The sequence below is a fragment of the Haliotis rubra genome, unplaced genomic scaffold (assembly GCF_003918875.1).
Source record: "Haliotis rubra isolate DU_JTF1 unplaced genomic scaffold, ASM391887v1 Scf9, whole genome shotgun sequence".
Lineage (NCBI taxonomy): Eukaryota > Metazoa > Mollusca > Gastropoda > Lepetellida > Haliotidae > Haliotis > Haliotis rubra.
This window is the reverse complement of record NW_025767634.1, coordinates 565,162-585,415: the sequence shown is the minus strand read 5'-3', so window position 1 is coordinate 585,415 and position 20,254 is coordinate 565,162. Positions and strand designations below refer to the sequence as shown.

At 37.4% G+C, this 20,254-nt stretch overlaps 1 protein-coding gene and 1 long non-coding RNA gene across 3 annotated transcripts in view; one reads left to right on the top strand and one right to left on the bottom strand.

Moving 5' to 3' along the window:
• LOC124263884 (V-type proton ATPase 116 kDa subunit a-like) overlaps nucleotides 1-20,254 on the bottom strand; it is a 59,612-nt gene that overhangs the window by 3,986 nt on the left and 35,372 nt on the right. The window contains 9 exon segments of the mRNA XM_046698610.1: nucleotides 648-683; nucleotides 4,191-4,226; nucleotides 7,247-7,321; nucleotides 8,154-8,219; nucleotides 12,168-12,179; nucleotides 12,809-12,913; nucleotides 13,392-13,407; nucleotides 13,552-13,636; nucleotides 20,060-20,211. Of these exon segments, the coding sequence (XP_046554566.1) occupies nucleotides 648-683; nucleotides 4,191-4,226; nucleotides 7,247-7,321; nucleotides 8,154-8,219; nucleotides 12,168-12,179; nucleotides 12,809-12,913; nucleotides 13,392-13,407; nucleotides 13,552-13,636; nucleotides 20,060-20,211 (583 nt within the window).
• Nucleotides 1,576-1,974, top strand: LOC124263860. 2 transcript variants are annotated; one of them, XR_006894975.1, is made up of 3 exons: nucleotides 1,577-1,689; nucleotides 1,750-1,804; nucleotides 1,925-1,974. It is a non-coding gene; the product is annotated as an uncharacterized LOC124263860 (long non-coding RNA). The 2 variants fall into 2 exon arrangements; XR_006894976.1 differs by having other exon boundaries at nucleotides 1,576-1,804.

Sequence of the window (20,254 nt, the reverse complement as noted above, 5' to 3'; positions counted from 1 at the left end):
TACAAGAAATATTTCATTTGGCTATGAAAAGTCTCTGTTGTTACGATGTTAGTCAGAGGAAGCATGGTTAAAATCTGAAAGAGAAATCTGAAGACCGACTTCAAAGAAATAATGTTATAAACCTTCTATATACACAAAGAGTAACAGTTTAAGCTATTTTTTGTTCATTGATTCTCAGCCTATCAGAACCACAAGTCATGCAATACAATAAAAATTGTTTGAATCAATACTATTTGGCCTACAACAAAGAATGCCTGTAATTCAAGTAATCAACTTTCCAGTTGAAAGTCAATGTGATCTTTTCCCAGAGCATTAACTGATGAGAATGATGGAATGAAATGGAATTTAATGAAATGATATGATTACTCTACTTAAATCTACATCATTGTACATCAACATGATAAATACTTGGGTATGAGGTTCACAAATGCTATCGACATTCTAAATCAGGACATTATAATCTGCTACATATTATACAGACCTAAAAAGATTAAAGACAAATAGCAGAGTTTGAGAGAATTGTTAATAGCAATGAAATATGTCAGATGACAGTTAAGTATCTCTAGATGTTACATAAACTATCAGAACAAAAGTCAGTATTCGTGCAGCTCTATAGTCTAAGCAGGACTGTTACTATGGAAACATACTGCAGGTACTGAGTCCTCAGCTTGACTAGTAGATGGCTGAAACAATGACACAACTCAAAAAATAAAAATACAACTTAGTTCTGTTTTTCAATTCTTTGTCTGCAACGTCATGCAGTACACAAAGTTCATTTTGTTAAAGGCATAACAATTACAAAATAATAATTGTTTATTAGTCACAGTGAAAATATAAGTACCGGTATGGTACTATTAGCTGATGTTGACCATATAGTGTAATTAATTCTCTGGCTAGGGTACTAAGGGTTAAATCTAACACTACATCATGCGTTTTAGTAGAGCTAACATTATAGTTTATGAACAATGAAGCTCCATGATTTCATAATGCATGAGGATGACCGAGTAAAGATTTCCATAATGCCATAGAAATGTTTAGCAACTAAGTCATGATTAAACAACCTGGATCCACTAAGTATGACCCAGAATAATAACAAAACCAAAAGGATTATCTCTGGCCCATGCAGGTAATGAAGCAAACATGTTGCTGATGTTGATGCTTGAAATTATTGTCCATTGTGTTTCTAATAGCTGGCTGGTCATCCTCTCAAAATCAGGGGGCGGATCCAGAGGGGGGCTGTGGGGGTGCGCACCACCCCTCTCACACCCGAGCATTTCCCCCCTAACTTTTGGACTTCATGCTTTATGTGCACCCATCTTCTCCAACATGCTAGATCTGCCCCTGCAAAATGTACTCTTTCAGCCAAGTTTGATGCTTTCATTCAAATTGTACCTGTCTCAGTACAGTAGTTTATCCATATCTGTTTGTAAGTTTTGTGATCATGTTAATCTTTGCTTAGTGAATCCAGGGCTGATCAATCTGAATTTGGTGGTAATCATCTTGTTAGTCTACTATGGAAAAAAGAAATTAAACATGGAATATGAGGATACTGTTGGACTTGAATGGTACATGACAATGTTTCATTTTACAAGGGATGTGGTGACAATGTTTCACCCTACGTGGGATGTGGTAACAATGTTTCATTCTACATGAGGTAAGAAGACAATGTTTCACTCAAAATGGGATGAGGTGACACTGTTTCACAAAAAATGGGATGAGGTGACAATGTTTTACTCTACATGGGATGAGGTGACAATGTTTCACTCTACATGAGGTAAGGTGACAATGTTTCACTCTACATGAGGTAAGGTGACAATGTTTCACTCTACATGAGGTAAGGTGACAATGTTTCACTCTACATGAGGTAAGATGACAATGTTTCACTCTACATGGGATGAGGAGACAATATTTCACTCTAAATGAGGTAAGGTGACAATGTTTCACTCTAAATGGGATGAGGAGACAATGTTTCACTCTACATTAGGTAAGGTGACAATGTTTCACTCTACATGAGGTAAGGTGACAATGTTTCACTCTAAATGGGATGAGGAGACAATGTTTCACTCTACATGGGATAATGTTTCATTCTATATGGGATGTGGTAACAATGTTTCACTTTACATGGGATGTGGTGACAATGTTTCATTCAAAATGGGATGTTTGGAACATTGTTTCATTTTACCAGGAATGTGATGATATATCATAATAACATGATGTTGTATATACAAAATAATTACGGTGGAAACACTTTAAAATGATATTGATGATGCTGATACAAATTTCAACCAAAGGAACTTTGGTATTAAAGATGAAATAAAAGCCATTTGTGCCAATATAATAAACAATGTTTGATAAATGTGTTGATCATATCCACATTTTACTGCCTTTTATATCCCAAACCTTTAGGAATGAACTCCCACTGTACACCTCTACGAGGATATGCTGTTCAGTCAGACAAGAAGTATGAACTTGTAGCATACCAATTTCAGCAGGACATTGACAACAAATGTTTGTCATGCAGGGGCTTAACAACAACTAGACACAAACAACAAAGCTGGGAACAAACTAAAGCTGCACACACTGAGGGATGTAAGGCATGTCTCTGTTACTTACAGAGAGGTCATATGACCCACTGCTATCGACTGACAATTTGTCAGAACCCCTGGACGACAACCTGGAGAGCTCCATGCTCGACATAATGGACGAGCTCTGAGAAGGAATCACCATCAAGATAAATGCTATTTTGCCACATGATACACTTATTCCATCAAGTAACATTAGTCTGTTTTTGGTGTGTGCTACAAAGAATCAACATGCTGACTGACAGACAAACAGGCAGTATTCTTGTCTATTGTCAGTCTCAGATGCTGTGTGTCATGCAGTTATTACATATCACACATGGCATATTTCAGGGCTTCATTAACCCTGACTTTCAATTATTAGTGTCCACTGCATACTGTCTAAACCGGCATCACAAGCATGATCAAAACAGCTGCCCTTGTTATCCTGTGACAAGAAATACTTAAAGTGGGTCACAGAAAATAATCCACTTTCGTCAGTACATACATACATACATACAAAAATACATACATAGACACACACACACACACACACACACACACACACACACACACACACACACACACACACACACACACACACACACACACACACACACACACACACTTGTATAGCGCCGATATCCAGCTCAGCTGCTCAAAGGCGCTTTGTTTTTTCCTAGTTCACTGGATGTCAATCTCAATGGCACATCTTTGGTATAACATTTCATCAAACTATAAAATCTATATATATATCTCATAGATCAAAGACTTTTTCAGCTTTCAAGTAAAGTTTGGACATCTAGTGACTTCACCATATCAGGTAATATAGAATATATATTTGATGCCATCACACAGTGGAATACGACTGGTCTATAATATTTAGGACTGAAGGGTTTCATGTTGGAAAATAATCAGTGAAATGTAACTATACATTTGTATAAATGAAGTGTTTAATTAAAAACAAAAATAATACTTAGATATGATTGTGAATGACTAATGTACATCATGCTGACTGTAAAGCTGGTTTATAACTTGTATAACACACCAAGAACTCTGAAGTTTAACTCTACAAAGTAAATAACAAAAACATCATGATGAAGTGTCATAATGTCATGCAAATATTTCTGATATATTTTCACGACCAATAAGTTCCCCATGAAGCAGCTATAGTTATATCAGACTTAATACCATGGGATGAGGCCCTGAAACTATAGGGAAACGATATGTATTCTTTTCATATAACATCAGGGACTCCTTTCACAAAGCAACCTTACTGAGGTCAAACCTTAACATTGCACTAAGGTTACCTTAGTGACTTATGATCACCTTAGTGCTTTGTGAAAGGAGGCCCAGGTCTATTGCAGACGAATCTGTTTGTGTCCTTTCCAATGATCAGTGATGATTTCAATGAAATGAATAAGCAAAATGATCTGCGCTGATATATATACACCTGTCAAAAAAACTATGACTAAATAGCAACTTTAATGCTTCTTACAATAGCCAGGATAGCTTCAGCTATGAAAATGATGTACAAATTTGTACATTCATGCAATGTGTGCCTCTTGTATACATCAAGCAAGTTAACTTGTATAAAATTAGAAGCATATAGAATGCCTTGAATCATCCTACCAATTCCTCAGGGTTATCTGCCCCTTCTGGCAATGGCTGCAATAAAGAGTCACCTAATGGATCAGCCCACAGTTAGTAAATGTAACAAGGTATAGAACAAAGAGGCCATAAAGTATTCATATAAGCACATACAGCGATGTTGGGTATGAAGCAGATAAATACTCATCATGTGACACATGTTTGCTTCAACAATTCATCTCCATCCCTTAAAACTCCTTGTATTTTTAAACCAGATGCCTCATAAACCTTGCAGTGGTACATCTCTAGGCACTGACTTACTGTGCCAGTGTACTAAAGGTTTAATCTCACATGTGATGTGAATCTTACATTCATTTTGCTACATGATCAAACTGTCTTGAGCTATGAATACATGAGACGTTTTTATGGATAACAACTTGTCTTGAGTTATTTCAGTAGTACTTTGACATGAAACTGTTTTCATGGATAACAACTTGTTCTATTCTTTGTAGCAGCATTTCTGAGCTACATATTACACCTCCCTCATGTGAATAATAGTGAGTGAGTGAGTTTGATTTTACGCCGCTTTTAGCAATATTCCAGCAATATCACGGGGGGGACACCAGAAATGAGCTTCACACATTTTGCCCATGTGGGGAATCGAACCCGGGTCTTCGGCGTGACGAGCGAACGCTTTAACCACTAGGCTACCCCACTGCCCCATGTGAATAATACTGAAACAAGGTAAAAAATAGCTCAGAAACTCTATTACACAGAAAACGAAGTTATTTCCCCAAAAGTGTCATGCATTCCTAAATGTTTATATTACAGCTGTAACAAATATACAAAGTGGTGAATACTATTTGCATCACAAATGTGAGTTAACAATATTAACTATTATACAGCTCATAAAAGCTATTTGGTTGAGGTTTTGTAACTATTGTCAACAGATCTAAATATGTATCTCCATCTATCTGCCCACATAGATGTATATCTATCTATTGATAAAAAAAGCAAGGAAAAAAAATAATTCCATTAATCACTTTTGTCCTGTGTGTTTGTGAGTTGAAAAATTCACTGACACATCAAAACAGTATGCACAAATTAAGTTAATTGACTAGTTGTGACTAGTTTGGTTTTATTCAGTTTTATGTTCAACATGTTCACAACTGCTTTCAGCAATATTCCAATGACAGTGACCTGTGAATAATCAACTCTGAACCATACAAACCAGTGATTGGTATTAAGAGGAACAAGCCACAATATTTGGGTACAAAGACATGCTATTATCCAACCAATTCATTATTGGTTGGATTGCCATTATTGGTTGACACATGTCATCGTATCCCAATTGCATAGATTGATGCTTGTAATGTTGATCACTGGATTGTCTGATCCAGACTAGATTATGTACAGACCGCTGCTATATAGCTGGAATATTGCTGAGTTCGGTGGTAAACAACAAACAAACAAATCATGTCACCTTTTATATCAAGCATACATTACTGGGTCTGGTGTAGTTAGTACCGGTACATGCAGGTGACACTGGATGGCAATCGCAATTCAATATACTATTTGTTACACCACTGAATAGACTGTAGTCACCTTAATTTGGCATTGAAAATGGGGTAAAATAAGCAAGCCAGTTTGTTGCTACAATAAATATGATATTTAGAGAAGCAAAATATATTATGCATTTTCTGTCAACTACACTTCGTTTCGATCCGTGAGTAGACACAATATATATGACAGTGAATTCTTTGAATAATGTGGACCAAAGTTATAATTATTGGTAACTGCCAGTTGTCTGTGGTCTGTGTTTGCCCGCAATTAGGACCCCATCGCGGGGGATCGACTTATGCACGAAACATACCATTTTGACACTGATTTTAAGGGTCAAGTTTGGGGGTCGTCTTATCCATGGGGTCGTCTTATAGACGGTCATATACGGTAAGCACAAATACCTGCCAAGACAAAGTGTGTCAGACAGTGGGGCTGTTTCTATATGACTATGGTCTAAAAAATACCCCAAAGATTTACAATTAAGGAATACATTTCTCATTGATAGCTGTCATTACAAAGTCTCAATATATATTTCCACATAAGGAACTATGAGTTGCGTTATGCCAAGGTAACTCAAGTAAGCCTGTAACAGCTTGGACCTGATCTAATGTCTAATGTGAATAACATTAAAATACAACTATTTGACTTTCCTACACATGTAATCACAAATATAGTTAATGGAAAAAAATGTCAAAAAGAAACCTTAAAATTCTTGAGCAACACACAACAGCTACTTACAAAACTTAATGCTGGATGGTCTATTGTTTCATATACTCCTCAAAAAAGTTTAAAAAACACCTTATTCATTCAAGTTACATGTATTATCTGACATAAATCTTAAGTTCTTTAACTTCTTTTGAGCTGTATGTCTCATAATGGTAGCAAACAGGCAAACTCGGTAAAGTCTTGGGATATGTACATAATATAGGGCACCTTGTCTCTGAAAAGATTTTCACAAGTTATCGCTGCAATCAAAAGCACAAAATAGGGAATATATTTGTGAAACATCCTAATCTAATGGCTATATACACCACCACCGAAACTGCTACTGAAACAAATGTGGGTTACTTTAAGGGACATTTCATGGGATCCCTTAAAGAAAAGACAAGTATTTAGTACACAGACCATTAAGGTATAAGAACACAGACCTAGAGGACCAGACAAGCTACACTACTGGTTATAATAGACTAAGCTACTGTCTGAGAGGTTATATCATCTGGCAAGCTATGGTTATACTGTACTATTGTAGGCATGGCAGGAAATACTGTCCACTCAGGGAGAATCAAATAAGTGGAATTTTCACGATTTACATTTTTTCAAATTCTTATTATAATTAGCAAACCTGGTATCTTTTTGCATTGAATACGTGACTTGTAGATAGTCTTTAGAGAATTCTGTGGACACGGTATTTCCTGCCTTTGCTGAACTCCTTCCCAGGTCATGACGTTAACCTGAGAACGAGGCTGAACAGATCATGCCCCCAAAGATGGCACAGACTGGATACATGCGCATGTTGCACAGCCATGCCGACTTACCCCAAGTTCGATATCGCCTTCCCCATCGGCTTTTGAATCAGCATTCTGTTTACGCGGTACCCCATTACCGGCAGACTGTACCAGAATTTTATAGTTAAGCAATTTTCGTGCACCGCAGGAACATTTCAAACCCATGCTTAGCTAGTCAGGACAGATGTAACCAGAATGGGGGATAGCCCACATAGAACACCAGTTATGGTAACCTGTTGTACATATGTCACCATTCAAGGACTCTCTCACAAAACTAAACAATATTCTCTTTCTTTCTAAAATCTACAAAAGGTAATATGAAAATAATCTAAAAATCAAACCATAATCGAATCTCAATAATGGCACCTTCATCAGGAAGATATCAACATTTACATCTATTTGTTAGCTAAGTCACACAAGCCTCTACACACAAAATCACATACTAGCAGCAGTAGGTTAATAATATTAAACCAAACAGTTATTGACACTTCAAGCTCCCAATAACTAATACAAATTCTCTTTCTATAGCATTCAAACAAAAAACTTTTTTATTTGGAACATATCATGCAAACTGGGCAAAACACAGACAATAGTCTGAGACAAGTGAAAATCATGAGGGACTATTTTTTCTCCCTGATATCTCTATCCTTGTCCAGGCCAAAAGAGGTACTGACTAACATGCATGGTACATTTATGTACATCCAGCTCAGATTTCTAATCATTCCACACCAATCATTACCACAGAGCTACATATTCATACATCAGACAATGCCCCGACTACTGGTTGTCATCCGAGAAATGATCATGCAGAGAGACAGAGTAGAGCGGGGGCTTCATCTCATTGAGGACCAAACTGACTTTGATGTTGTCGATATCATGGAATAAAATATCACAGCCAACAGGTATTCAAGAACAATATGAATGTACAAATACTTACATTTTCTCCAAGAACTTCATTTGGAATAAGAGCATCTGTAGAGTGAGCAGCAAGGCTGCCTCTCATCTGAAATGTAATACTTTCCTTAAAACTTGTTATATCAGGTGCTTACAATATCCATCTTGATAGTGCAATATATCAGTAATTAACATATCACATGGGTTAGTTTTCATATATTCAAATTCCTGCTTTTGAAAAAAGAATGTACTCATCATTAAGCTATGTACTATTTATCAATTCATTCAACTGAAAAAAAATACACAAAAATGCCCTGCAATAGAAAACCTGTCACAAATTTCTTTTAAATAACAAATATTTAATTGCCCATCCTCTTTCCTTTGTATAATAGTTTGACAACTATCTTATAAAAAGGTAATGAAAAGTGTGTGTCTGACAAGTATTATGCTAGTACTGCTAATTTGAGCAGACGTAACAAGCATCCACGGGTGATACAAGTGAAAACACTGATGTGGAATATTCCTGCCATATCATAACAGGCAACATATAGAACAGGTCTTACATATTGAGAATTGAGCTACAGCCTTTGGCTCAAGGAGTCAACACTTTAATGACAAGCCTACTCCATAATCTTTATAGTGCTTTCTGAGTGCACTTGTGAGAAGAATCGAACCCAGGACCTTTGGTGCAATGAGCCACTGCTTTAACCATAAGGCTACCCAACATCCTCCCTGTTCTCAGCACACCTCAGCACATGTCATGTATGTGTAGAATCAATGACAGACCGATGTTTTAACCATGAGGATACCTCATTGTCATTTCTGTTCCCATCCTTGAAAGTATCCCAGTCTCTCCTTGTGTGTATTAACTTTCAGTTGCTAATTATACCTCAAGGTCATTTAGAATTGACCAGTCTTATGTTTTAGTTGTTACAATTGTTTATGCCTCAGATCATATACTCCTTATTTTCTATGTGTCAGTCATTTATGTAAAACCATTGCAAATTGGTGTTCTAACAATTTGCCTTACTGAGTTTTCATAACTATGATTAAAAAGCTGGTGTGATGGCAACATGGCCATGAAAGCTCACATGTTTAAAAAATACTTTAGATTTACTTATACATGAAAACCAAACAGGTTTTATTCCAGGTAGAACTATTAGTGAAAATACAAGATTATTATATGACATCATGTTTGAAACGAAAAAAAGAAATATGCCAGGATTACTTATTCTAATTGATTTTGAAAAAGCTTTTGACACAGTTTCAAAAGATTTCATCAATTCAGTCCTTAAGAAGTTTGGATTTGGTCCACAAATAATACACTGGATTAATCTACTAACATATCACACAACTTCTTGCGTGATACAAAATGGCCACTTATCTGACTTTTTTGTAAATGAAAGGGGTTGTAGACAGGGGGATCCCTTATCACCATATTTATTCCTCTTTGTAGCTGAAATCTTGGGATGTATGATAAGAAATATTGATAAAATTAAAGGCATTGTTATTGATGATAAAGAATACAAGTTAGGCCAATATGCTGATGATACCGAATTATTTCTTGATGGTATAGATGAGAGACTTTATGCAGCTATTGAAACAATCAATACTTTTTATAAGATGTCAGGTCTGAAAATAAATATAGATAAGACTAAAGCTATCTGGATTGGCTCAAAGGCAGGCAGTGAAGAAATATTATGTAAAAGTTTGAAAATTGAATGGTATAATGGACAGTTTGATGTTCTGGGAATCAAATTTACCCCAAACCTTGCTGATCTATGGGTGATTAATACAAGAAAAAGACTGGAAGAAATAAACAGATTATTAGCAGTATGGAGAAAAAGACATTTGACATTGATAGGAAAAATCACTGTCATCAAAACATTAGCCCTTTCAAAATTAGTACATATTTTCAGTTCATTGCCCAATCCTCCAGATGACTTTATTAAATCCCTTGAAAAGATATTTTTCAAATTCATTTGGAATGATAAAAATGATAAAATAAAAAGAACCACAATGAAAAGATTAAAGACTGAAGGTGGACTGGGTATGGTAGATATAAAAATATTTATTGAAGCTCTAAAATTATCCACTCTTAGGCTCTACTGTAAAAAATCATCCGAAAATAATCCTTGTAATATACCTTATAATGATATCTTCAAGTATGGAGCAAATATTGACAAAATACTCAACATTGAAAACCCTTATTGGAAAGATGTTTTAAAAGCATGGAATAATTATTGCAAAAGTTCAATGCTGATTCTGACAATATTGATTACATTCTTGCAGAACCATTATGGCTCAATCACTATTATAAAACCCTTGCCATGTTATTATTCACTGGGTAGGATAAGGGCTTATTGACAGTAAAGGATTTATGTGATGAACATGGATTTATGCCATTTGATAAGTTAAAGATAAAATACAAAATAAGAGGGACACTATTAGACTATAAATATCTACTTCACATCTTACCTGATATTTGGAAAAATGTTATTAAAAGGACAAGAATCATTCCTTCCTACAATGTATACATCAATGTTTACAAAAGAAATATGTTAAAGCTCTCCAAAGGTTCAAGAATATTTTATGACAAGCTGATTTCTAAAAATGATAAACTTGAAATTTGTACTTAATGGGAAACTATATTCAATGATTGTGAGTTTGATTGGTACAAAAAATTTAACTCTTATAGACATGGATTGAAAGACGTTAAACTTCTTGATTTTCAATACAGATTTTTGCAAAGGGTTATTTATACTAAAAAAGAATTATCGAGAATGAACCTGATTGACAATGATTTGTGTAGTTTGTGCAATAATGTTTCTGAGAGCATTTGTCATGTTTATTGGGAATGCTGTGAAAGCATGAAATTCTGGAATGATCTCGAACTCTGGATTAATAACTATTTACCATGAAAAATAAACATCACAAAATATTTGATTTGGTTTGGTACATTGCATAATGATGTATTACTAAATCAAATCATTATCTCTGCCAAAAAACATATCAATTTATGTAATATAAAAAAATCAATTCCAAAATTCAGTAATTATAAAAAGGTATTAAAAGAGATATTTTCTGTAGAAAAAATTATTTCAAAGAGAAACAATGAAATCGAGAAATTCAATCTTAAATGGAATTCGCTCATCCCAGTATTCAGCAACTAATTACCATTATATCTCTACAGCAATGTATCTTCACCTTTTCTGTGCTTGTTGCTACCATATACCCTTGTTATTGACTTTGTAACCATGGGAACAAATAAAAAAACCAAAAACAAAAACAAAAAAACAAAAACAAACAAAAAACTATGATTAAAAAGCTGGTGTGATTGCAACATGGCCATGAAAGCTCACATGTTTGCATTCTTTGTGTAGATGCTATTATCTACATTTCCTTTATTTTTCAAACTGACAACACATTTAAAATAAACACCATGCTGCATTACTCAATATTTTCACTGGTGAAGAAATGTTTGCATTAAATTTTGTAATGGCATGATAGAGATATTCTCAACGTAGAGCTACATGTAGTTTATTTTCAGATACAACAGTGCCTAATTTACCACCTGAAACCCCACACTGTAGGTTTTGTTCAAAATTAAATTTAGGCAGAGTTGAATCCACAATTAACCCTGCTCTACGGTGAAAATCTCCTAGGTAAACCATCTCAATAATTCACACACACAACATATTCCAACACTGAATAAACTCAGTGTAACCAAAGCTTCCAAGCAGTTTCTATGGCAATTCTGCTGAAAAAGGAAGCTCAATACAGTAGCTGATTACACATACATATATACCAACAGCTCCATTCTCCAGCACTAGCAACATATATCTTAGGAACATTTGAGCATCTGAAAACTACATTTTTCACATGAATACACACTGATTTAATTTTTTAGAATTATTTAATTTTTGCAACAAGAATTAGAAATGCGTCTTACAGCATTCTCGATTAAAAAGCACAAGTTTGAAACAGATAAAAGTGTTTTCATATGCCACACAATGTTTCTAAGAATATAATTTACACTACAACTAGTAATACTTACAGCTTCAATTTCCTAAAAAAAAATCAAAACTCACCAGTCAAACTCATGCCAAATGCTAAATAAACCTGAACAATGCCATGCACATGCAAAAATATACAGCAGAAGGAACCAACATGAAACAAATCACCACTTCTGTGTTAGTAAGACAAGATGACATGTCAACAGTACAAAGGGTAAATGTATGGTGTATACACAAAAGGATCAGGTCATGCTGGATAACATATTTCTGTGAAAATGTTGTGTCATTTTATTATCTACTTGGTTATCTGGTATTAAATGTGCTAGAAGTGACTGATATAAACGTTTTGTATTGTGAAAGACATGTTATACTGACACAGCTATAAACTATGTTAACTCAGAACAGGGGTGAGAGGGAGTTCTATCCATGTTATAAGAATAGTCAAAGCATCATTCTACCATGGACCTGAAAAATACTTGATTCTCACTGATCATTTAGAGGTTTCAAATCACAATAACCATATCTGACTGAAAGAGACAGTGTTATATCTGGGCGGTGGGGTAGCCTAGTAGCTAACTACATACAAGGGATACTTGATACTTTGACAATCCTTATCATACCAGAAATGTGAGAAAACTAAAGAAGAAATGTCAAGAAATGCAAATGTTTTTGTACAACTCACCCTGAGCTTAGCATTATGTTGAGCTCGAAGGACAAAGGGCTTGATGAACAGCAACACGGGCACACAGGCAACAGCAGCTATCAATAATATGGTCTGGACTGTTTGCTGGAACAAACATCATTATATGATGTACAGCTGGCTCTGGATAGAGTGAGTGAGTGAGTTAAAGTTTATAGTCACAGCGGCAGTATTTCAGCCATATCGTGACTTAAGACAGTTATAAATTCATGACAAATGCGCGCAAATTTTTAAAATCTGCTGACAAAGGACAGTAAAACCAACTAGTATATCACAGTAATAGGAAATAAAACTAGCTTATATCTCTAAACTAGGATTTGAAATTAGGACAATACAATATATAATAAGGCTGAGGATTGCCAACAACTGAAGGTAGATCACCACTCTAGGGACCATGGGGACTTACAGTACTTTGGTTACCTGCATGGACCCTAGCTGGATTTATATCATCCCTTCAGCCACTGGCGATTGTACTGATATGTAGCCATAATAAAACAACAAATATTCTACGATTAAAAAGGTATGTAGAACTAAATTGACTTGGGAAGTTTTGGTACTTACGTACGCTCTGGGTAGATATGCTGGTGACATTGTATGTATTCATACAACAGAGTTGCTAGTTTATTGTTTGATAAACCCCAGAAAGGGGGCAGGACATAGACATCAACGATGAAATTTTGAGGGGTGGTAACTGCACTGACAAGTGCCATTACAAGAGATCGTACCTGGTTTGAGTAGAAAGGCAACTGTGGGTTACACACTTTGGGTCTCCTTTGGCTTTGTAATTGAACATGAACATGTTGATGTACTCTGAAATAGGAAAACAAAGCTGATAACTGGGCCTGTCAAAAACTTAGTCAGTGAGTGTGAGTGAATGTGTGAGTGAGTGAATGTGTGAGTATGTAAAGCTGAAAACTGGGCCTGTCAAAAACACAGACAATTTGTGTGTGAGTGAATGTGTGAGTGAATGAGTGAACAAACGATCTAAAATTCAACAGTTCATCAGAAAAATCTTTGTCATACAACTTCGAGATACTGTTTGGAAGACATACTTCCACATCGTATTTTGTTAATTATCTGTGAAAGGAAAAATGTAATTTTCTGAGTAAAATTGATATTTTATACTTATCCTGACTCATGCTTATTTCTTGTCTTCTTCTTCCTTGCGAACATAGTGGAACACGTGTATCTCCCAATTGAAGTTCCCTTCAATGTAAAATCACTAATTAGTACTCGAGGTTATCTGTCCCCCAAGCACAGGAGCAGGAGGAGCCCCTCCTGCCATGTGCCTCACTCTCTCCTCATATACTGAGCCCAACACTTGAATTTTCAGGAAATCCAAAGTGTTATGTGGGGAGGATGGGAGGGCTTACCTCATGAGTCAGGATAAGTATAAAATATCAATTTTACTCAGAAAATTACATATTTTTCCTTATCCTGACTCATGCTTATTGCTGTAGAATCCGGACGGAAATGGAGGTGGGAATATATAATACTTTGGATTTTAATGATTGAGTGATTTGAACTGTGATGATTGTAATAACCCTATGGGAACTTCATATAAAGGCACTGAACTGATGAATTCCTGCTGCTAACTTATCAGCTGCCATATAAAGGTTATTACAATTTACTTATTATGATAAAAGTATATCACGACATTAATACAATGCTTAAGACTAATAGACTTAAGCTTGTTAATATGATAGCATAAACTCCTTAGAGTTTGTTAGCTAAAATACTTTTATGATATAAACATAGTACTGAGCTTAAGATATGAATAAACTTAAGCTACATATATAATAGCAAAAACTCTGTAGAGTTTGTTAGCTAATATATACTTCTATGAAGTAAACATAGTACTAAGCTTAAGATATGAATAAAACTTAAGCTATATATATAATAGCAAAACTTCAGTAGAGTTTGTTAGCTAATATATTTTATGATATGAGTATAGTACTGTGTTTAAGATATAATTAACTTAAGCTACCTAAATAATAGCAAAAAACTCAGTAGAGTTTGTTAGCTAATACATTTTATAATGTAACCATAAAGTTTAAGATATGATGAAACTTAAGCTAAATATATAATAGCAAAAACTCCTTAGAGTTTGTTAGCTAATATACTTTTATGATATAAACATAGTACTGAGCTTAAGATATGAATAAAACTTAAGCTACATATATAATAGCAAAACTCCGTAGAGTTTGTTAGCTAATATATTTTTTATGATATGAGCATAGTACTGTGCTTAAGATATAATTAACTTATGCTACATATATAATAGCAAAAAACTCTGTAGAGTTTGTTAGCTAATACATTTTATAATGTAACCATAATGCTTAAGATATGATGAAACTTAAGCTAAATATATAATAGCAAAAACTCTTTAGAGTTTGTTAGCTAATATACTTTTATGATATAAACATAGTACTGAGCTTAAGGTATAATTAACTTAAGCTACATATATAATAGCAAAAACTCTGTAGAGTAGAAATCTGTAAGATTAACTTATCTTCTCCGAGGAACTGTCAACTGTTGTGCGAGGGACCATGGGACCGAATTGGTGGAGACCAGAGACGTCCTCGGTGGTGATATCTCTCAGATAATGGTTGGCAAACACCATATCGGATCTCAGAAATAACCCTCCATTATGGTATTTCAAGGGCACTTGCCGTGTAGAGCAAGTGTAGATGTTAAGCAGCTCTAATATCATGAGGGTTAGAAGCTCTTGGAGGGTCGAGTCCTGCAGTCTTGTAGGCGCGTAGTATGACAGTTCTGATCCAAATGGAGATAGTAGTGCGTGAGACTTCAGTCTGCGTAGCTTGTTGATAGAGGAAATAAATCTCTTGAATTTTTCCCTCCTGTTTGGCTTCGGTGGAGATATATTTTCCAGTGCTCTTACTGGCCATCGTGATAGATTCATCGTATCATTGGGGTCCAAGTATATCATCAAAGCGTGTTCATAAACCTCACTTGTGAGGTGTTGGACCACTATATTCAGATCCCAAGCTGGAGCATGAAACTTCCGTTTAATCCTCCAATCGAAAGCTCAGTAGCAAGGCAAGTAACTGGGGTTTAGGTTAACTTGGACGCCCGTTCTCAGTTATGACAGAGCTTATTGCTGCAAGATAGGTGGACAAGTTGAGCCTTTTAAATTCTTAGTCTGACGTAGATAACATAAGTAGTCAGCCACTTGAGGATGAGTAGCATATCTAGCCGTAAATCCTTTCTTTGCAGCATAATTGAATGACAAAACTGTGCCATTTGTGTCATCGTATAAGTTGCAAGTTGAGTTACGCAGGGCAAGCTAGACTGCTTTGCGCTCTGGCTGAATAACCTGTTATTCAGACCTTATGATACAATCCATCACGTGAAGTTGGAATATTTCTGGCTTCCGTGTGCTTGTTTTGGTCAATGCGGATGTATTAACAGATTGAGCACTCTGTAAAGATGTAGTATAGGTTGTCCGATTCCTTGAATAAGAGTTGGAAACCACGTTCACCTAAGCTGGTTAGTAGGCGCGACCAAAATCAGATGGAGGCTCTGGCGTTTGACTGATTTTGGTAAGACTTGTGAGATGCGCTGGTGGTGGAAAAGCGTGCGGCGTTGAGTCCTTCCAACGATATGCTTAGTGCGTCCGTTGCCCATGCTAGTAGGTCTGGAACTGGCGATCTGAATGTTGTCAGTTGTTTGTTGAATCAGTGGCAAATAGGTCTATTAGTGGAGTTCCTATTTCCTTGATAATTTGAGTGAATATCTCTGTATGGAGCATCATTCTGTCGGTGATGGTATGTGTGGCCGAGAGAGCGCGTCTGCTATCACATTCTTTGCTCCTGGAATGTGATATGCTCTGACATGTATGTTTAGATTGTCGATTAAATGAACAATTGAAAACATAGAGTCGATAGGTTCGAGGGACCTGGTTGAGCTTAGTTTGTTCACATAAAAAACGCCACTGTCGAATTGTCTGTGTGAATCATCAACTGGGTATACTGTAGTAAGTTGCTCCAGTGCATTAAGGCGTTTAACACTGCTTGCATCTCTAGCAGATTTATGTGTAATTTGCTCTCTGATTGCTCCATAGCCCTGATGCCGTCCTGTTGGCAAGATGGGCTTCCCAACCTTGTAGTGACACATCATTAGAAGTGTTATCGATTCCAGCTCTATTAACGAGGCAGCCTACTCAAACATTCGATCTCTTGGTCCACCATAGTAGATGAGGTTTGACCTGATCCGATAAATTGAGCGGTAGAGATTCGTCTAGATCGCGAATTGATGATGACTTGTAACGGATGTAATTGTAGTCTGCCTCTGCCTGTGCGTAACCCCAACAGGCTCTGCCACTGTCGTAGTGGTAGCGGAGCCAGTAAGGCTTGTGGAAATGACTATTTGATCTTGATCCATGGTCCTCCGGTACAATTATCACGATTCTGCGCCCGTTACAAATCAAAAACTTAGAAATGCAGATCTTGCGTAGGTTCTAGGTCTAACTTCAGTAGGTTTACTAACCATCCTAGTTGTGTTAGTAGCTTGATGATGAAATTCAACTGTAGTCTGAGGCGCTGTGGATTTGGATCCACTTGTATCCCGTCGTCGAGGTAAATTCAGCTCGCGAAGTCCTTGGCGATGTAGGTGCACAACCAGGGGTGACTGCCATTGTTGAACTTTATGTAAAAAATCAGCCTGACTGCCGTGCCTCGTCCTTACTTGACAGGGAGGTCTCTAACCTTATGAAGGCAGCCCAATCATGAAGGTTCAGATTAGCTGGACTGTAAGGAGGCTTGCTCGTTCTCACTGATATATTGTTGTCACTTGCAACCTATGTCTTGAACTGTGAACTGTGATTCGACCTCGTAGAGGCGTTGTCCATCGCTGGTCCAATCAGAACAAGGCATTTTGATTCTGCATAGCAAGTACCCGGCGCTGTGATGTCACCGGTGTAGCAGGAAAAGGAACCTTGTATAAAATAGTGCCGTCGTTGATATTAGAACAATCGTCGGTCTTCACGTAGCTTCGAAGTTACCCGGAAAGTGACCACATGTTTCGAGGGTTAATGGTTAAACGCGAAACCTCCGGTGAAATACCTCGGCTCTGTCATATTAATGCTGGGTAGGTTATTTTCCTGGCTGTTGTGAAAGTAACTTCAGTCTTGAAGATAATTCCGACTTCCTTATATAAAGATTCAATAAAACTTGCAAGTTGTCAGCTTGCCAGACTGTATACATGAATGTATCATCATAATTGTAGAATTAAAGCTGAACTTGTTGTACCTATTTCTTCTCAGGAAATCGTTTGACGATTATGAGTTTTACTGGCTGTAACAAGGTTGCTGCTCAATTCCGTTATTGAATTGTCTGCAGATCTGCGTAATGGTCCGCATGTAGATAATCGTGATCGTAGTCCGGGATTGCATACCTAGCAATCTATACGGAAATGTTGAATCCTGTGAAGATCTACGAAAGCGTCGTTGATGCCCTTGATGTAGGTAGTCGGCTTGAAGATCCTTAATTAGGCTCTTCATCTGTTGATAAAATAATACAGCGATTGTGCAATTGTCTTCGCGTAGGATTGTAGGACGCATATGGCATACAGTTGATAGACAAGTCATGCAAATGTCTTGAACGGACTGATCGGCGAGTGGCTATATATGACGAAGTGGCTAGTATATGGAGACCTTGGAGGAGACTTCCTCGGCGAACACTGGGGACTTCGCTAAGCTCTCGAAGTATCCCTTCTAGATCTTCTGGGTGAAGTAGACTTGGAGCCATTATCTTTAGCCTTGGCGACCTTCGCGAAAGTATCGAAGTCAGAGTCCGATCAATATATGAGCGCTTTGCCTTCGCTTGAATCCACCCCTGTGTTCTACAGGGGTGTGTCGGCTAAGCGGCCCTCCTCCGCCGACGCATACCTCGCAACTGGTGAGGATCTAGCTCCCTTCGTGGAGGCTGCCTGGGACTTCCTTAACGAAGTGTTCGCTACGGGCTGGGTTGCCCTTTCGCAGAGACGCGTTTGTAGGCTCTGGGGCCCCTCTCTGAAGCTGGCTAAGGGCTCTGGGGCCCTGTATGACTTATTATGGGTTGGGCTCTGGGGCACGTGGCTCTGGGGCCTCTGTAAACCGTGAACGTCCCTCCATCAGTCTCATATGGATTTGGTTGACCAGGTCGTCTGGGATGGTCTATAGCTGGCGTTGAGGGTGTCCTCTGTGATAGTGACGGGACCCTCAGTCATAATCTCCTCGGCGCCAGCGTAGGCATCTCTGTTTGTGTGTTGATCTGCGCTGAAGTGGACGGTAGCAGATACTGGGCGCTTCTTATGACGCACATCTGGAATGATAATCGGAATGTCATCATCATATAAACATAATTCTGAATATCAGAAGCAAAGTTGTTGTTTTTTGTAGCCTTCATTGGATTTCCCCTTTGCCGCTGTAGACCTGGGGGTTCGAGCGTCACGTTGAGACTTACGTGGAAGCTCTTCTAGTCTTAGACTGTGATGAAGGAACGTCCTGGGATGCAGGTCGCTTCTAGGAGATATAGCGGATCATGCGTCCACGCTTTATCCCTGAAGGTAACTCAGGATATATCTGACTCCGATCTATTAGCCATGACTGAAGATTGTTTCCGAGATCTATCTGCCATCCGTCACAAAGACGGAATATAAATATTTATCAAAGGCAGAATTAGACAAGTTAATACATAATTTACAGCGTGGAAACAATAGAGCATGGAGATATGCAACTAGAGCATCTTAAATGCGGATCGGTAGCAGAGTAACGTAATTTACAAACAGTGCAGATTTTTATTAACGCAAACTGCTGAGCAAACACGGCGAACCGTGAATCAAGCAGCAGAAACACGTAATAATTATCAATGCATGTTGAATAAGGATACTAGTTACACCTCTATAGATGAATATAAGAGGTAACAAACTAAATATAAATAAAGGATATAGTGTGCAGGGAGACACACGCCTTGCTCACTGGGCTTAAGAAGGAGAGTGAGGCACATGGCAGGAGGTATACTACCGTCCCCCGCTTGGGGACAGATAACTCAGGAGTACTAATTAGTGATTTTACATTGAAGGAACTTCAATTGGGAGATACACATGTTCCACTATGTTTCGCAAGGAAGAAGAAGACAAGCAATAAGCATGAGTCAGGATAAGGAGAAAAATGTAATTTAACAATATTCGGTGATTTGGTAACACCGACACAGTGAATTATGATGATCTTACGGATGAGCAGCGCAGGTGCACAGCTGGCCTCGGTGACATCGAATGTGACCCACTTGAAATAGACGAGGGCGACGAGGTAGCCGAAGAGGCTGAGGAGGAAGATGACCTCGGGGATGAACTCCACCAGGATGTTCAACACATTCCTGAAGTGGCTGTAACACACATGACACTATTGAAACACACTGACACTGACAC